Source organism: Aethina tumida, chromosome 1, assembly GCF_024364675.1.
Source record: "Aethina tumida isolate Nest 87 chromosome 1, icAetTumi1.1, whole genome shotgun sequence".
NCBI classification, from domain to species: Eukaryota; Metazoa; Arthropoda; class Insecta; order Coleoptera; family Nitidulidae; genus Aethina; species Aethina tumida.
The window spans coordinates 55,873,669-55,894,207 of record NC_065435.1 but is presented as its reverse complement, the minus strand read 5'-3'; the positions used below and the strand labels follow the sequence as shown (position 1 = coordinate 55,894,207).

Genomic DNA, 20,539 nt, shown 5'->3' with positions numbered 1-20,539 from the left:
TTATTTAAAAAAGATTCTAAACAATAAATGATGAAATATTTTAAATAGAAAGTTTTTATTGTACCATATGCTCTTTTCAATTCACATTATATATTCATACATAAATAAAAGTTATTAAACTAATAATAATTTATATTTTATATTTAAATTACAAAAACAATCTGGTCGTTATAGTAAGAATATATATTTAAAATTAATTAACATACATATTTATTGTAGAACATTTATGTCTATTTCATGGGTACATATTATTTTTAATCAAAACAACATATGCCTCAAGATGATCCAAATAAATTTTTTGGTACAATAATATTTTTTGGGATTTTTTTTTAAAAAATACAATTTTATTTGAAATATAAACAGTTTTAGAACTCAAATGAAATAAAAACTCAAAAACAAAATATAATTTCATTTTTTTTTTTCCAGATGACGAAACATTTTAAACTTTTCATGGGCCCATTAGTTCAAATTTATCACTAAAAATAGAAAAATAAATAAATAATAACGATGTTCCATTATCAGTAAAGATAAAATGTTCTTAGAAAATTAAATTATATGGTTTTGAGGCACGTATTGTTGTGAAAAAAAATAGTGAAGATAGTGTTTTCTCTTCATCAGTTACTATGAAAAATCTACAAAGTAGAAATTGACCAAAAAAAAATCAATTAGTTACTTAAAAAAATCAAATCTATTTAATATTTATATTGTTATAATGTTTTAATAAAAAAGGAAGTGAATTTTATGTTTTCTATGTTTGATATTAAGTGAAGAATAAACAACAATTAACAATGAAATTCTAAAATAGAATCAAATCAATTAAAAAAATAAGTATGAAAAATTATTATTAGAAATATTATATTTAAAATATAAATTATCATTTTTTGTAAGTTAAATATTTTTATTAACGAGTATAATGAGTATGCTCAAATGCTTAAGAAAAATAATTAAACAAATGTTACACCACATAGAAATTTTCAATAAAAAATAATAACTGATGTATGTATTTTTATGATTTGTCAAAGTCTATAAATGAAAACATGAGTTATTTATTTCATTAGATAGTTTATTGAATTTACTGAATGGGGAATGAAATAAATGTAGAAATCAGTTGATTTTATCCATGTCATATTTTACGACGATCCAGTAAATCAACTGTTTCTCCATCACCGATACCCATCTAACCAACTGACCCGATGATCAATCGTGTCAACAGTTAAAAGACTGGATGGACGTCTGTCTCACCATTAATACCTAAAAAACGATCCAACAGGTCACCTGTATCAAAAGGTACACGCCGACATGCCATTCAGAATTTTTGCACGATTTACTGCATTTATCCGATTCTTTTGTGGTCGTTCTCAGAAGCGCTCAATTACACATATCGGCGAATAATGGCAATCCGTTCATGATACTCGAACCAGTATTCAGGGTGATGATTTTTTCCGGCTCGCACTCGACACCATTCCCGCACACTCGTTTCTTTTTTTTTTCTTTTTCATTACTTCACTCTCCTTACAATTTTGAACAGTAATGTATTTTTATGGAACTTTGACCAATTAAACACAGTAATAGCGTGCTCCACTAGAATAAGTCACGAGTCAATTTTGAGACAGTATTAAGAATCGTAATAATCCTATAATCTTATAACAATAATCACTACAATAGAATTGCCGTACAAAAAGACGTTGTCCTGTTCCAAGTCTCGAATTATATTAATGGTAATCCATAATTAAATAATAATTGGACTAGTTGGGGAATGCGTATATTTTGCAAATGTTACGCTCATGACTTCACTACGTCAACATGCAACAAGTTGTTTGAACATATGAGGATAATATCTTGTCATTTGCTCGAAGAGCTGTCTTCAGTTCCAAGAAACCCTTTATTACGTACATCTAATTAGCATCGCACACATGTATTGTGACTGCAATTACGAACTTTTACATGTGAGCAGTTTAAATTCAGCCTTGATAACGAGAATTTTGAAACAGTAAAATAAGCAACTATGCGTATAACTGACGGACCCAGAAATTATCCAAGATCACAAGGTGACTTGGTTAAATCCCAACCGTTCCGAACAGGTAGACAAAGATATAACTGCAACTTCGGACGTAATAATGTCCGTGACGAATTTGATTCAATAACCGATTTAGCGTTTGTACCGCATCGATTTGGGTCACAGTAAACTGTGATTGTTTGCAGTTTAATTGATTCCGCGGAGTGTGCAAATTAAATGGAGGAAACCGCAGGAAAATAGTGGCAGTATTTGGACCGTGAAGTACATGGATATTGACACAATTTTTCTTCTTTACATTTAACACCGGGACATTTCAGATATTACACCGTATGTATAAGATAATTGAATTGTACTTTTCGACATTAAATGTCCCATTTATGTGTTCACTTCGACACAGTGCATACATGTTAATTGACTCCTAAATATCGTGAGGAATTTGTTGCGAGGAAACAGTGTTTATGAAAAATTACTTCTGCAAGCAAATAAGGAATATCTTCATTTATACACCAGCAAGAATTACTAAGACGTTATGAAAATTTTATGACGGTCAAATTCCTTTCTGGAAAATGATGTAATTATTATACACTTTAATTTCTTAATTACTATTTATAAATCTACATATATTTTATGGTGACAAAATATATTTCATCATTTACATATGCATATTTTTTCATAATAATATTTAATATCTTAATTATATATTTCAATATAAGAGCAGCAATATATATATTTTAATAATGTTCTTGGTGAATATTGAAATTGTTAATGGCGAAACCATCATACTGCATAACCAATGTGCTCTGGGACAAATTTCTGGATGCGATGTTTTTCTTTCGTAAAAGTGGTTTATTTGCTGGCCTATGACTTTTTAGTCCAGAGTCCAAAAGTCTTCGATGTATAGTCTTACCAGAAATCCAAAATTGGTTCAAAACAGCGAAAATTTGGGCAATGATAAGGATGGGTCACCCTCTCCAAAACCAACCAAAAAATTTAAATTTCATACAATCCTAATCATTGTAGTATACTGTCACATATGGACAATAAGGTATTCCCGAATGTTTATTATTGTATATAGTAACATGCATATGCAATACTGTATTGTTTAATTAAATAAGATTTAAAAGTATAACAGTTGACTATTTGGAAAGATAGAGAGATAAAAGGGGGAGTAAGTACAATCATGTAGGAATTAGTGTCATCCCCATCCTTGAAGATGGCCCTTACCGTACAAATTTTCAAAATATAGAAAATTAAGAAATTCCAGGTATTATGGCCAATACTGTATTATTTTGTTTTCTATTTAATGTCTCTTTTCATTAAAAAATATCAAAAAATATTGAAGCCATTACTCGTATCAAATAAAATAAGTATTTAAAGTATCATTTTACCAAATTTTATTATATTTATTAACTGATTATAATTTAACACATGAAGAGTATATAATTAAAAATTAAATTCCTTCCTTTACAAATCATTACAATACTTTCCGTTGAATGGATGTTAATGCATGAGTGTTTCGTAAGCGGACTGGAAAATTTTGAAGGAAAAAAAACCTCGTAATTAATATAGACTGATTCAAATTAAGCCTTGTTAATTTCCGTTATAACGTGAAATTGCGCTTATTTGTGTTGGATGCGTTTTTACAATGAAACAGTCCCAGGCGAATTTAATTTTTTGGTTCGCGGAGCCTAAATCATTTTAATGATGAACTTGAAACTGGATCCAAGGCATATCACGGAATTGTAAATAAATATTGTTATATTTCCCAGACAGCAAATGTAATAACACGTGAAAGACACGGATGAAATGAATAACACAGTGTGGTTGACGTTATAAGAATTGACGCTCATCTCGTATGCGGCGAAAAAATTGAAAAACCTTGTTCGTAGGCTGGTTATATAAATGTGGAGACGCGATGCGGTATTACTTTTGTAAAATATGGAAAGCGCAACAAATAACAAATTTAAAATCGATATCGGTGCAGGATTTGGAGAAAATGTTTTAGCTGTGGGGCCCGAAAATTTTTTCCATAAATTAATTAAACTAACGTTATAATGGCGCAATTACCCATCGTGGTCTAATAGAACCGAAGGCTGTTTCTTCTACACGCCATTGTTGCGGTCTAGACAAAAGGTTAACTTCTAAAACCGCATCCCAACGTCAACACAAAACCGATTCGGTAACAACAAAACGAAAAAAAAAAAACGAATTTTTACGGCTTGTTACGTCCTCAAGGATGGCTAGTTAAAAGATGATTGTACAAAATACGTCGCGGCTATTGTAGTCGTTTGTCCGGACAAAAACGAATATCATTTTCGGCTTTATTGTTACACGTACTACACAGAAAACAATAGGATGTTGCCTTTCTACGGTTGAAGTTCCTCTGCTGGTTTATGTACAAATTGAAATTCTGAAACATATACCACTTGGTTGATATAACAGTTCTTCTATCTCTCTCATCGTTTTACAGTTTTTGAAGATTTAGCGGCCACATCAAGAATTGTAACATAAAAATATTTTAAATAAACTAGAAAAAAGAACAATCGTTATCTTACAAATTAACTATCTTTAAAATCCTTAATATACACATGTATTGTACATTTCTACATTTTTTATGTCCAGTATTTATATAAAATCATTAATTAAAAATGATATCAAAGCAAAAAGGTTTTGTTTAGGATTCTAAAATTCATAGTTTTTATTTCTTATTCATGATATTCATAGAATTTACAGCTATTACTAATACAGATCTATTTTTCCCATAAAAACCAATTCAAACAAATGATAGTAATGATAGTTTTATTCAAAAGTAATTCAATATTCTTAGCAATTTTCAAAAAATACTGAAGAGGAAATATTGATCGCTAATTGGACGATAATGTGTTCAGTACAATTCTGAAATATACTGCGATTAGAAGAATGTTGGAATCAGTAAATCTCAAAATATATACACTGGTCATAATTTAGCAACTTATTGAAATATATTAAAAATATGAGCTGTCCTACTTGAATTCGATTTAAAGTTTATTGTTTTTCTTTATGTTATTATTGTGTCAACTATGAAAGTGGTCAATCTAATTTTATTATATAAAAAAAATTATTTTTCAATGGACAAAAATACAACTTTTTATTTTATGGTCTTTCATTGCTCTTCTTGAATTTAAATCAATTATTTACTAACTAGTTTTTTGCTTATTATTGTTATTTAATAAGTGGAACTGTAAGAAAAATTATAATTCAGTCTTACCAAAACCGAGAAAAATAAGAAAATGCTAAATAAGTGAATCATTTGCCGTATTATACAAAAAATTTTAACTGAATTCGAAAAACTTGAAAGAAAATCGATAACTTGATAATTCGAATATTAAAAGACAACACAATTTTATCGTCAACAGAAATTAAAGCCAACCTGGAAGAAATGGTATATTTCTACATTTTTTATGTCCAGTATTTATATAAAGTCATTAATTAAAATTGAAATCAAAGCAAAAAGAATTCTAAAATTCATAGAATTTGCTGTCTGACTCTAAATTAATGTGTTGACTGCACCATTCTCAGTTTTTACTCGATATTGGTGACTTGTTGCAGCTACGCAGATGTGTCAATTGAGAAAAATGGAGTAATAAGTACAGGAGGTTTTATTTTAAAATAATTTAAAATAATTTTTTAATCTAAATGATACTAATTTTGCTCAAGTTAGGAAAGCTTTAAATAATCTAATAAGAATCCTAGAATTGCAAAACAGATATTTTCGATATTCGGGACATTTATAGAACTACGCTTAGAGAGATTCAATTTTTCTAATAAGAATCAATTGTGTAGAATGATAGTAATCGCTGCAACGAGTTTTCTTTTAATAATTCTAAATAACTTTGTAATCAAAATAATACTAGTTTTCCTGGTGTTAAAAAAGAAAAAAAAATACTCTAAAGAAGAAATGTTAATTGGTAGTTGGACGACACAGTTGTTCAGTACACTTCTGAAAAATGCTCCGTATCAAAAAAATGTTGAAATCACCAAATCAAAATTCCTCATCTTTCCGAGTGCCATTTTCAAAAAATCAGGTACATTCATTGTCTCATGCAAGAAATATAGCCCATTAACAACAATCGCAAACGCATGCGATTCTCTGGAAAACAGGTTCCTTGTAACGCGATAAGTCAATACCGTTAAGGACGGCGGAAAACACTCGACAAACAGCCACCGCAAAAGACAATGAATGTTCAATATATACAATGTGAGAAAGTCGATCGCCGAATTTCGATAGTTCGCAAACAGGGGATTGCCAGTGTGTGTATTGTTATGTAATTTATTTGAGTCGGGCGAAAGTAAAATCAAATGCAAGTCGGTGCATGGGAGTGGACCTCGATCACAAGGAGGTCATCTAGTATGCGGTGTGTGATTGTAATACATACTTGGATGGTAAAGAATTTATTTATAATCGTAAATCCGTTGCACGATAAAATTCCCGGTGTGTCCGGGAGATGCAAAAAGAATATTAATATTGGCCAAGTCTTTTCCCAGGGATCTCCTACTTCGAGTAAACTTTTAAAATCCAGCTGCATGTAAAAATGTATTCGAGGTCTTCGCCAGACGATGTCGTAATTTGTTTGTACAATAACTTGTTAACCTAAAAAAATAATCTATGAAACAATACTCTCAGTTCATAGCTCATAAAACGCTCGTAAAGCTATTGTACTAAGAATCAATAATTTGTTTTTTCCTAGTAATTATTAATATTCTTCTATGTTTGCCAAGGTGTATTTGCATTTTTACTGCCATCCTGAAGAACCATTACCGTTATATCGGATGTTTTTCACTTTCGGATGATGTCAGATGCAGAATATCTGCCGATGTAAACATTCATCACAAACGGTAAAATAATGATGAAAGTTTTCCTGGTTATTTTTCATAAAACACAATTATCGTAAATTGAATAACGAACGAATATCGAGCCATAAATGCGGGTTTCTCGCGACGAAAACAAGGCTCCACGCACAAACATCGAAGTAGGCCCCAGAGGTTCACCGAAGATATAATGACATGAAAATGGGGCGGGACTTATTATGTCCGTGCACTATAATTCAAGCTAAACGCGTACAGTAAATCATTGCAATTTCACAATGTGAGGCCATTGGTCAATACCTACCCCTTTATCATCATAAATTGTGCAATATCATTTGGTAAATTTATGGATAATTACCGTGGCCGGGGAACAACAATATATTCATGAGGATGATGCGGTTGAAAAGCCTGGACGATGCCTGTTAATTAGGTAACATAATATTTCTGACCGCTGATAAATAGGCAATCAAATATGGACTTAACGCTCGTACATGATGTTTAGACCACTGAGAAGAAATATGAGAAGCCATTCGATGACAGCCTTTTATTAAATTTATAAATTTTAAGACTATATGGGTAACTGTGTCACTGATCACATGTTTGGCCAAATCTTTAAACTTTCAAAATGTGCTCAGTTAGTTTTAAATTTTAATTTATTAAGAAAATATGCAGAAATATTTTCTCTTACTTATTGATTAAAATATAATTTTAATAATTAATTAATTAATTAATTAATATAACAATATCAATTTTAAAATATTTTGTCAGATTATTTTATATCGTTATTTATTGATATTTTTCTGTCATATCAGAATATAGAATTAAATAAAAGTTCATGAAATTCTTGTATTTCCCTGTGTATTTTACTACAATTATTAAAAAATCATTTTGTATCATTATACTGAAATAATCACCACACACACACTAAAATATAAATTCTTTAGGTTTTACAAAGAATAACAAAAGGTTCTAATGGTTAAAGCTATTCCAAAAATGGTATTTGCTAAAAGAAATGACCAAATTTAATTTAAAATATGATTAAAATAAATTAAAATTTATGAAGCGTCTAAATAAAATTATCTATTGTTAGTGTGAAATTAGATTATAATTATAAGTTATAATTATATTCCCCTAAAATAAACTAGTAAATTAGTTATTATTTATGCATTAAAATTTTAATTTAACTTCTCTGTTATTCCTAAGTTAAAAGTGGATGATGAGAATAGTCGATTGTTAACCGAAGTTTGATTAAACAAAATTTTAATTTAAAATATATATTGTATGTGCCCGGCGGGCATGAAACTACGTTTAATCCGAAAAACTTCCCCCCTGTAAGAAATTATCCCAATTTTCGCGGCAGATTAAGAGCTCACGCCCGCCGACATTTCACGAGTGATGTTTTGCACCCACGCTCCCTCGAGATGACTGATTAAAATGTTATATTTAAGGCAGGGCCGCGGCTTTTGACATTTCGGGCTCGCTTGGAAATCGCGAAGGCACACTTTTGCCCCTTTCCATATTATTTTGTCTCGAGTTTTCGGTAAACTTTCCTTGCAGGTGAACGAATTCGCAATTAGCGCCGTTTTATTAGTTTCTTTGTGCGGATCGTCGGTCGAGCACTCGCACAAAATAAAAGAGGAATTTACGATGGATTTAATTATTACCCATGAAAACAATGTAGGGACTAATTAAGAGGGAATCTTTGTTTTTATAGTGAAATCATAATTGTAATTTGTGCCTTCTGTGGTAAGAAGCCATAAAATGTGTATTGTACTGTAATTTCAGGATGTTAAACGGTCATTTATTATTCATAAAAATAAACTCCTCTAAGGACAAAATCATTTAATAATGCTTGAAATTTACGTGATGTAGCGAAGCGTGGATTTTCAACGATGAAAAGACAAAGTAATTAATGGTATGGGTTCCTAATCTGAACAATAAATTTCTAATAAACTGTTATTATTGTCCTTTGTTTCGAAAACTGTAATATTTTGTTTACGGCTTATCTTATGTCTTCTTTGGGACAGGAACAAAGTGTCGTTATAAATTAAGGATTATCAACAACTATATTAAAATGTCTAAACTACATATCTACAATTATGTACAGTGCGTCCCAAATTTCCCGAATTTCGTTGTTACAACTACTTTTTCAATCAGTCTATTCAAAATGTTAAATTTGGGCTATATTAAATTATTTTCCTCTATGAAACGTAGAGAATATAATAAAGTTAATAGTGTTACCTACGAAACATTTTTGGTGAACTTAATTTTTTTTACATTTTAAAGGTAAATTCTATTGACAAACAAAAGTCAAAAAATAATAAACATTTTTTAGGATATACGTAAAAAGTGCCAGAAAAAAAAATTGCCATTCGTCAAAAAAAAAAAGGAAAAATGAAAAAGTATTTAAAATCAATTGTCAGTTTTAATAAATGTCTCAGATACTATCAGTGATTAAATTGGGGCTCCCTGTACACACATATTCCATTCGTCAAAAAAAAAAGGAAAAATGAAAAAGTATTTAAAATCAATTGTCAATTTTAATAAATGTCTCAGATACTATCAGTGATTAAATTGGGGCACACTGTACACACATATTCCATTCGTCAAAAAAAAAAGGAAAAATGAAAAAGTATTTAAAATCAATTGTCAGTTTTAATAAATGTCTCAGATACTATCAGTGATTAAATTGGGGCACCCTGTACACACATATAAATATTAAATTTTGCTAATTCGGTGTTTCAACAGGTAAAAACATATTTCATCATCATTATCTCTCTTACTCGATAATCACCTTCACTGGATACAAATTAAATTATAATTTAAATATATTTAATGGTGATAATTACGGTCACACAACATAAACCGAAACAAAAAAGGTTTATATTAACTTTTGAGATATAGTGATTAATATGGTAATCATAGTACCGCAGAACTATTCCCACAATAAACTCAAATTGTTCAATTTAATCAATCAATTATCTGATTTCCTTATAAACCAGACCATTAACCAACTGATAATCGAGTCTTTTTCATCGGTAATATTCCGTGAATAATTGTCTAGTTCAATCGAAAAAACACACGAGGCGAAAGTGCAATTTATTCATCGATTTAGTGATTTTCTATGAAAGAGACATATTGTAGATAACAGTTTTATGGACAGTTAATAAATTTCTAAGTGTGTTTCTCCTATTGCTATTCACAATAAAACGTTCGATTAGAATTTCAAATTAGCATGCCATATATATTGTTATTAATACCGTTAAAAAAAACTCTTGTGGGTGCTTTGATTTACAAGGTTACACATTTATAATTGGCAATAAAAATTGAGTATGTTGCGTCAATCAGTCCCCTTATTTCTGCTACAATTAATTGAACAGTCGAAAGTGATTTTTCTCAGATAGATGCACCGTTAACCGTGACGTGAATATGAAACCATCAGCATTGCGGTAAATAATACACAATAAAAGTATTGGTATTGATCTTAATCTCCCATTTCTAGTTGATATACGATACAAGTTGACATATTTCGTTTCGACGAACCGGATTGCGGTTTCACATTTGAGTTAGTGATATCGGAGTAGTTTGAAATTAATTTACAATGTAATTTAACGTGAAAGTTTTACGGTTTTATGGGATCAATTTTGTAAATGTTGGAGATAAGAATTTTCAGCAGGAAATTAGAGAGAAACTATCACTCGAGTTTACGTTCGTGTAAACTTTCAGTTAAGAATATCATTATGTAAAATCCGAAAAAGGTTAAGAATTTGCTGCGACATTATTGCATGGTTTTATTAATGGATGCATTTGCATATTATGTAAAAAATTTGAAATGTCTTGGATACGTAATATTTATTATTTATTAAAATACTGTGGAGAATATAATGTAATAGCAATATAAATCTGGCTTTGTAACAAAGAGAATAATGTGGTTGTGGTTTAATTAATGGTTGACGCAGTTACCTCATATAAATCTATCAAATTTTATATTTTTTAATCGAGCTTAATTTATATTATTGAGGATGGAGCTTATAATATTCTGGTTAAGCCTAAATAAATTAATAAGTTTTATGTCTCTTCAGGACAATTGTAACAGAAGAACATAAATTCACGCTATTTTAATGTTTAATTAAAAAATATTTAGTTATTGCGGTTTAATATTGCATATTTTGTATATTAAATTCAATTTTAAAGCAATATCGATATAACACGAACGTAAATTTAACTTTTTCCAACCGAATAACAATTTTGATGGGTCAACCGTACAGCATTGAATTTCAATATTTTAATGCTTTTTCACACATGTCAATAATAAATAATTTATTCGAAATTACTTTATACTCGTTTCAACTTCGAATGTGACTGGTTGGTTATATTTTATCAGCAAACATTGCCATTTTAGTTTTTTAATTGATTCAAATATGAAATATTAGTTTTTAATTAATTTATGTGTGTAATTTAATTAAAAATAAATACGTACATACATTGTGTTTAATTTAAGATACGCCTTATTAATTGTATAATATATATCCAGAAAATAATACCGAGCCTATATTTAGTAAAACCAAGGCTATTTTAATTGTACGTCTTAGCCAAATCAATTTACTACACATAAAAAATAAACCGAAATTAAAACAAACATTTTTTCAGACTCATTACACAAGAGAATAGATCTTATGCAACCAAAAAGTTAGATTTCAAGGCTGTTTCACATCCCACAAAAACCGAAGAACAATTCCATAATAAATCAGTAACCGGAATATCGCTGGTTATTAAACACAACAATAACAACATTTTTCTTCCCACAACCATTGAATACTATTTCTATTATATATGAAGAGCCGCGTTCTCTAAAAAACAATTCCATTGCAGCATATGGTCCATCCGAGATCTGGTTCCAATTACGGACTAGTTCTCAATAGTTTAGTGACACACTTTCATGTTACGTGTGGTGATTTTTCCACGGGAGTTTTATTATAATCATCTAGGTGTAATAATTATATCGTTGGGTTTCGCTCGATTTGGTGTTAATGTTTATGGCAATTTGTTTTTATTTAACGATGCTGTGAACATTCACACGACTAAAACATTTATAATACAACACAGTACAATTTATTAGGGCCATATATTATTAATATATCCAATCGACGTCAGTAATTTATTCATGTTATTACATTAAATGATTAGTCTGAGATCTACATTTTAAAATAGTTCAGAAATCAATTAGGTGTAATTTGGGACCTAAGATCACGGCTTAGTATTTTTTTCACACATTAATTCAGGATTAAATAATTTAATTAAGTTTATATAATCGAAAATACAATTTTTGAACTAGAATGAACTATGCAATTAACATAGACGATAAGATTATAGAACTCATCAGTTTGTTATATAAAAACTCACTTTCTAATTATTTAATTAGAAACGTCATCGTGTCAGTTTTACTTTGTCCATCTTTTCAATTTTCATAGACACGAGTAAGGAAAAAAAGTAGGAATTACAGCACTTAACTTATTAATTCACTTTCTTTTAAAGTTGCGTCGTCGCGTTTTAGAATAAAATAATTATGAGACATTAAGGAATGAAAATGCTTTTATTCATTACACGGTTTTTGCCTTTTACTTTATACAAATGTATTTCCTAATGGTGCTTTAATGTCCCCGGTTGCAACAAATTATTGCTCTCAGGAACCTGTAATTGTTTGATTATTCATCGTTAAATGAGGCAGACGCAAAAAAATAATAAATAGGGTGTACGTCATTTAAATAAATCCTCAGGTTCATTACGTTTTGATTTTTAATTGGCGCTAATCATGTTCCATTAAGGCTTTATATATTTTTATAGCCGAAGCTTCCGTTTGTATCTGAAAATTAATCTGACTTACACGAAAAAGTTCTAATGATGGAGATTCGCTTATTTTAATGGCGTATAATAGAATAAAATTGCTGTTTTATGTTTCATTCCGGTCGCAAGGTACAATAACCTTGATTAGTGTCTCATTATTGTAAAATTCGTTCAATACAGAAAAGTAAATAATGTTTAAATAAAATATATAAGTGGTTATAAAAGAGTTATGTCTCAATTTGCTTAACAATTGAAAGTGCCACATGGAGGTAGTGCCAAGGCATTGTATGAAATTCATTATTCATACAGTGCAGACGTATTATTTTATTATTCCGGTGGAAGCTGGTTTCTGAATAATAATTGAATAAATATGTGATGAAATACACCGAACGTATTGATAAAAATAATTTCATATTTTATGGAAATCGTTCTCAACTTTTATTACTTTATTTCTTTCTAATTATACAGGCGGAGAAACTGGAATATATTTTGTAATTTGCAGTAAATGCGCCCATGAGTTACGAAAAAAGATAGACAAATTACAGATTGTTATTTATGTTGTAGATTACTTTTTCTTGTAATTTTAAAACTCAAATTAGTACATTGAAAATTAGTATAACTTTGACCTTTAAATCACGACTTGTAATATTTTTAAACTCTGGTTCCTCCTACATAAATATTTCTTAATCAAGATAATAATCGGCAAAAATACATGTATAATATTTTATATATGAAAAAACTTGTTTTCTCTGTATATTTTATTATAATTGTAACTGTAAAAAATAATTTAAATTGTATTAATTTACATCACATTCTGCGCTTTTACTTGTTTGAAATTTAAATAATGTTGATGTGTGTTGATTTCTGTTTCTAATTATTTATAATTAAATTATTGATATAACGTATGACAATTTAAGTTTTCACTGTTTTGTAATTATTTTTTCTTATTATTAATAAATTATTAATTAATAATATTGTTTGCGATTCTTGTTTGTAATAATATTAAATAAATATTGGTTGGTGGTAAAAATGTTCAATATTTTTTTATTTTTATTTTTTCTTCTAATTAATAATTTTTCTTCTATAAATAACTTATTAATTAAATAATATATAATATGTTTTACAATAATTAATTTTTATTAAAGAATGAAAATAATACAATTCGTAGTAAAAAAATATTATTAATAAAATACTAAATATTTTTTAAAATATAATTATAAAATGATGTTAAAAAAAGTGAGAAAAAATTTTATACATTACTTAAAATTACTTAAATAATTTTTTAAATATAATTATAAAATGGTGTTAAAAAAGTGAGAAAAAACTTTTTAATATTAACAATATTACAAGGTTAAAAATAATAATAATATATCATATAGGTATGACTTTAATAATTATTATAATGAATCACAATAATAAAAAAATAATTAATAATATTTTTTCAAACTATTTAATAAAAATTTAAATTTTGTAATTGAGAAAAATATATACATAAGGAAAATTAATAATTAATAATTTGATTTTTTTATAAATGTTAGCAAAAAAAATGATCTTTATTATGTTATATATAATGATAAAAACCTAAGATTTTAATATTATATAGTAATAATTGTATTAAACAATTTACTGCAAAAATATTATTTAAAAACATATTTCCTTTTTTTAAAAGAAAAGAGTTTTTGAATATACCTTTTGGAAGTAAAAAAAAATATTCTGACCACAATTAATAATTTAAATATGTATTTTAACAATTAAAATTTACTAATATGGATATTCCTTCAATTCATTTTAACTTGTTTTACAGCTTTTTGTTTGTTTTTCTTGTGCCATCAATTGCAAATATGATCAATTACTTTAAAATAAAACTGTGTGAAGGTTGATATTTGTTCATACATGATGCCATTGTAAATATACGAATAATAATAATTCAGAATACCCTTGAGCAAAATTTCTATATTTAGATTAACCGCAACGATCTATGCAAAGGACTATGATCCTATTAGTTAATAGCAAATCATTGAAATATGTACGACCAGTACAGTGTTCTAAAAAATTAATTGTACCAAGTACTGAAGGGTCAATAAACCAGTTCAACCAGAATAAGTACTCGATATTATTTAGCACCTATCGATTATCGATAGTAATTCAAATAGTGTCGTAAGTGCAGTGCATAAAATAACATTTTCGGTTAATTTCGATGGTGCCAAGGACACCACCCCTGAATCGAAGACCGATCCTTTAAACTGTGTCATACGATACGTATTTCGCGGTGTTGAAAGGCTAGTGCTTACCTTTTGCTGTTGCAAGTGCTAAAATCGCCCCGGAGCACAACACTTTAAACCAAATCATGTTTCCCAAACTGCTTTTCCGTGCACACCAAAAAAAATCAACACCGAAAACACCGAACCCGCCGATCACTGCTAATCTGTGAGAAAGTGAAAATGCCAGTCGTCAGAGAACAAATGTCATTTCTCGGTACCACACGAGTGGGTTTGGGTGTCTACATTCGAACTGACTATGTATAGCTGGTCTTGTGGGCCGTCTAGCTTACTCTCTCTCCACTCACCTGCGGTACCGCTCTCGCCTTGTCTTTGGCGGTCTCCTTTTCTCGCGTGGTACTGCACTACGCGTACCGGCGTGTGTATGTGTGTGTGTGCAAGTACTGGGAACCACTGTCTCACTCGATGGGTTTCTTCTGTGTTATTTTGTGGTGGTTGGCTCACAAAGAAAATAATTGTTCTGTTTGTTTAATCATCGTGTTCGACTGCGGGTACCTGAACCTACCGTAAAAGTACTATCGCGAATTGGTGTAATTGTGAGCACAGATAATGGGGTTGTCGTATTGTACTCGGAGGAAGTATCGGTTATATTATATAATATTATAATAAATCACCGGACAAACATTGTTAAGCAAAGTATCTAAATACAATATAAGACCTAAGGAAGACATGGAAGAGGCAATGGAACAAATGGATTAAACTGTATTTTATAGGTCATTAAAAATATAATCAATATCATAAAACGCAATTAAGAAAAGTAATAAAATACCAATTAAATAGTGAAAAATAATAAAATTTATGAAAAATATGATAAAATTAAAATGACGAAATAAAGAATACCGTAAAAATAGAATAAAGCAATAAATAATAAATCATTCAAATCTGACATTCAAATAAACAATGATGGTATGTTCAAGATTGCAAATAAATTATTTATAAAACAAGGAAAAGTTAATAAAAATACTGTTAACAATATATTAAATAACTTAGAATTGTATGAAACAGCATGAAAATGAATGATGAAAGTACAATTAAGGTTAATATCTTTTGAAATATTAACTTATAAATTTGGGATTTAAAAGAAAACAGATGTACTATTAATGGTTGTTCAAAATTAATTTTTATTAATTCTGTAAATATGTATCTTTTTATTATTAATATTAATAGAGATATACACATGACACAATAAAAACTTTTGTTTGGTCAATGAAAGCACTCATTTTCTGTACCTGAAAGAATTCTAAAAGAGTGTATTGTTTCTTTTAATTAAAAATTTTAAAACCAAACTGTAAATTAATTAAAGAAAGCTTTTTTTTAGAAGTACAATTTTTGTGTGAATTAGACACTATTTATTTATTTACTTAAATCCTATAACCTTAACTTAATTTATATACATTAAGACTAACTTAATTACATAATTTGAGCCTTTTGTCGGCTTAAATAATTAGAAAATTCATTCATTTAAAGGCAATTATTTGTACAAAAGTAACGCGAGACGGTGATAATAAAAACCAAGGTTGAGCACAGATATCCACATCTTCCAATGTTCCACATCGTGATATATGTAACAGGGCATTGTCGACGATGGAGCATGAAATTTTATTCTAGCATTGTGAGGTCCGTGTGATCATTAAGCCGGCACTGCATATTCACCGTTTATTTTCATATTCAAACTCGTCATATAATTAGTTCCACTCATGATACAGCAATATATCATTTCGGATGCCCGGAGGCCATCTTCAAGTCTTACTGGGGCTCGGGAGCTTTGTGTTTTCAAGAATCCACACTCAAATTGCCGGTGACATGCACGATTTTTCCTTAAGCGACCCGAACAATTTATAAAATTTAAATAACGCAGTTTTCATCGCTGTTTCGATGTAATGGTGCTGTTATTGGCTTTTTTTCCGATTGTACAGTAACATTAATTTAAAAGGCATCAAATCGCTGTGACTAAGAAGTGGAATTGTACGTTGCAAAATTCACAAATTCTTATTGAAGTTCGTTCGTTAATCAATCGCTCCCATATTAGGCATACGCAATTCGCCAACGAGGTCCAGACCCGAAACTTAAAACCATTTGAACTTACCGGCAAGCAAAATAATGAAACAGCTTCAAACATCTGCCCGTTTAAAATTAATCCCGTCTTTTTCCCAATGTTTTACTCATGCATATGCTGCTCTACGCACCAACCGTAATTAAAAGTCAATGATTTATCGATTGTTGAACGTCTTAATTATTATTTAAAATTTATACGTATATTGAAAACGTGCACGTGTGATCGATTCTTCGCTTTCTTTTCTGTTTGGCGATCCGTATACAAGGGTATACGTGGCAGCTTTTCAAACTAAAGCCGTAAATCTTGATCCGGTTTCTAATAACATGGAGAATGATTAGGATGTAAATGGACTGGCAATCCGAGATGCGAGTTTTAATGCATTTTAAAGTAAAATTATTTTCTCGCTCGAAGAGAAATTATAGATTACACTGCATGTGATAGAAGTGTTGGGATACAATCAACCAGCAAGTAATTTTGAATTGTTTTAATTAAATTTTTTATTCAGTCATGATTATTTTAATAAGTAGGTTTCGCACATCTTGAATATACATGAAAGTTTTCTTTCCATGTCATGTTTTTATTTTCTTTTCTGTACAACTCTAGTACAATGTGTATACCAAGTTCTGTTCTATATTTTTGGCAGAACATGTTTTCTCTTTTTTATTTCGTTTTTTGATATGCGTGTGAATATTTATTTTTGTAAATAAACTAAACTCGATTTTCATAAATTAGAAAAAATTCTACTACGGGAATTTTATATACAATGGCTATAAAATTTTCATTAATTAGTCGACGCCATAAATTAAAAATAAAATGTATAATCGGTTAACGGCTTCTCTTTTTAGACTATATCTTAAATTGGGAATTGTGCTACAATTTCCAGCCAAATATAAATTACCATTTTAATAAAGTGGATATTGAATTATTGATATACGTTGAATATTTATCAATTTAAATAAATTGGTTTTCTTATTCACATTTTAATATCCGTAAGATACTAATCCGGAGATTGATGAGATGATAAACGAAAATATGGGGCCTTCTTTCCGGTGTGAGAGGCATAAACTAGTCTGTAGGTGGACGATAAATATTAAAATGTTTAAAAATTTATTAATTTAATATATTATATGTTATTAGCTCTTCAAAGATGATCTCTTAATTTTAATATAAAGGTCTTCCTCATCTCAGTTTTCCATTTTTTCTTCAGTCCCATAGAGTAAAATCCATGTCTCGCCATCACTTGATCATACAAAAAATTTCACTTTACATTTTCTGTCACGCAATCTAATTTTTAATCTTCAAATCCATTACTCGCACTTTATCTATGAAAAAAGTATCTTACAATTTTTCCATAACTCTTACCGTTTAGAAGATATCGAAGGTCAAAGTTTGAAAAATTTAAAAACATTTTTCTTTTACTTCTAAATTTTATAACTCGTAGATAAGTAAATATTATAAAATGCCCAACATATATTTTTGTCGCACATTAAACGCTCTACAAAAAATGTCTCCAACTGATTGTGATTAATCTATTCGAATCCCAATGCACACTGATAATAATAGTTTTAATAAAAATTTTAAATTTGTGAACTTTGTACGATCAAGTAATGACTAGATATGGATGAGACTGATGAAAAAATGGAAAAACTGAGATGAAGAGGACCGTCCTCTTAAAATTAAGAGCTCATCGTTAAGGAGCAACTTTTAAAGGTGCCTAAGAACCATTTTTTCTGTGTCGTATGTATATGTATTTATTTTTTCATTAACAATTTTCTAGTAGTAAATCCAAACAAACCCTTTTCAATTATATTTTCTACTTAAAATGTTACAGACTAATAGACAAAAAAACCTGTTACATAAAACAAATTTAGATACGTTGGTTTCCGGAGAATAATTCTTTATAACCACGTTGGTCGTTCTTAAATAAACGACTATGCAAATCGAACACCATTATTATTTGAAATTATCCTGTTTCAAATAAATTTTCACATTTATTCGAATTATACAATAAATTATATTAAACGTGACAAGTGATATTTCGTATATCCATTGCCGTTATGAGATTCAGTTTCTCTAATGTAACCTTATAGTTCGAAACACCCACAACTGGAAACGAGAAAGAAAAAAATTTAATGGCAGTAACTGCATCTCGATGACAAATAATTCGAGTTTGGAAAACCCGATATTTATGGATAAAACACCGACACGCAAAATGTGGCTACATCTATATAGATATCATTAGTCAAATATGACTAATAGCATCTAATATGGGACATCCACTCACGTCTTTCACCATATTTGTCCTGGATAGATTACTTCCTGAATTTGTCTTACAATATACCCCCATTGGTGTTTTCCTATTTTGCATAAAACAATAGTAATGAAGTCACGTATGAGAAAAGTTAATCTTGTGGATTTACTGTTCTCGTATTGTCGAAGAGAATTAATATTTTGATCTTTCTCATGCCTGTAATTGCCTAATCATTCGAATGCACGCCAAGCAATTAATTTATAATTGTGCGACAGTTTTTTTCAAACTAAACAATGCCCAACGATTTTTAGTTTTACTTTCTGTGAATATTTCCATTACAGTTATGAGAATTTGATGTATCGCTCTCCTGGGTACCGTTATGGAAATTTTCTTGCAACCTCCACCTTCAAACAACCAATTAATTTGCTAATTGTTGGGTCCATAATGTCCAACTGTAGTATTTAACATTTTTAAATATTTGTAATACGTCGTTCTTTGTTTGCAATTGCTATTTATGACTTCTTAAATGTAACTGTACTTTTTCGTATTTTGAGACGAAAACCATTTTATATCATAGTGGGCGACTTATTGTGAGAAATAAGTAAGTTAACTTTCTCTCAAGCTTCAAGCATCTACATATCTGCAGTACGTCGGGTAATCTCGAATAATGAAGCCATTAATCAAACAAACGTCTAGTCTATGTAACAAGTGTAATGCAAATAAACATAGAATGCAAACATACTCGACCATAAACGCCCCACGGTCATTATGCTCAAATTACTCAGTGCTTGACTTACCTGAGTACTCTAAACGAATGATAAATAATTTGCCACCTACTTTCGTTTAATTGTCCAAAATGTTTACTAAATTAATATAATTATTATATTTACTCATTTTATATTATATGCACGTCTGCAATAACTTCACGAATAGCACAACTTTTTAAAAAGCTTTAAACATATTAAAACAATATTACTTTAATTATTATTAATTTTATAATTGTAATTATTAACAAAAAATATTAGAGCAATTTTGTATGGAGTATGGTGATAACTTCTAAATTTTGAATAATTACATATTCTAATCTAAAAACAACAATAAAATATTGGCTATTATAGAGAATATATTCATCTTATTGTAACTACTTCGATACTGCCAAATGCATTATTATAATAAAATCTAAATATTTTAATAATAACAATATATTAAGCAATATTCTTTTAATACATTTATAATTTAATGAATAC

General features: G+C 29.2%; 1 protein-coding gene across 1 annotated transcript in view; it reads right to left on the bottom strand.

Annotated features, from left to right (window-relative positions):
• Positions 1 to 15,228, bottom strand: part of LOC109602854 (uncharacterized) — an 81,473-nt gene extending 66,245 nt beyond the window's left edge. Inside the window, exon 1 of the mRNA XM_020019309.2 lies at positions 14,998 to 15,228. Coding sequence (XP_019874868.1) covers positions 14,998 to 15,055 — 58 coding nt within the window. The 5' untranslated portion in view covers positions 15,056 to 15,228. The remainder of the gene's footprint in view (positions 1 to 14,997) is intronic.
• Positions 15,229 to 20,539: the final 5,311 nt, after the last annotated feature.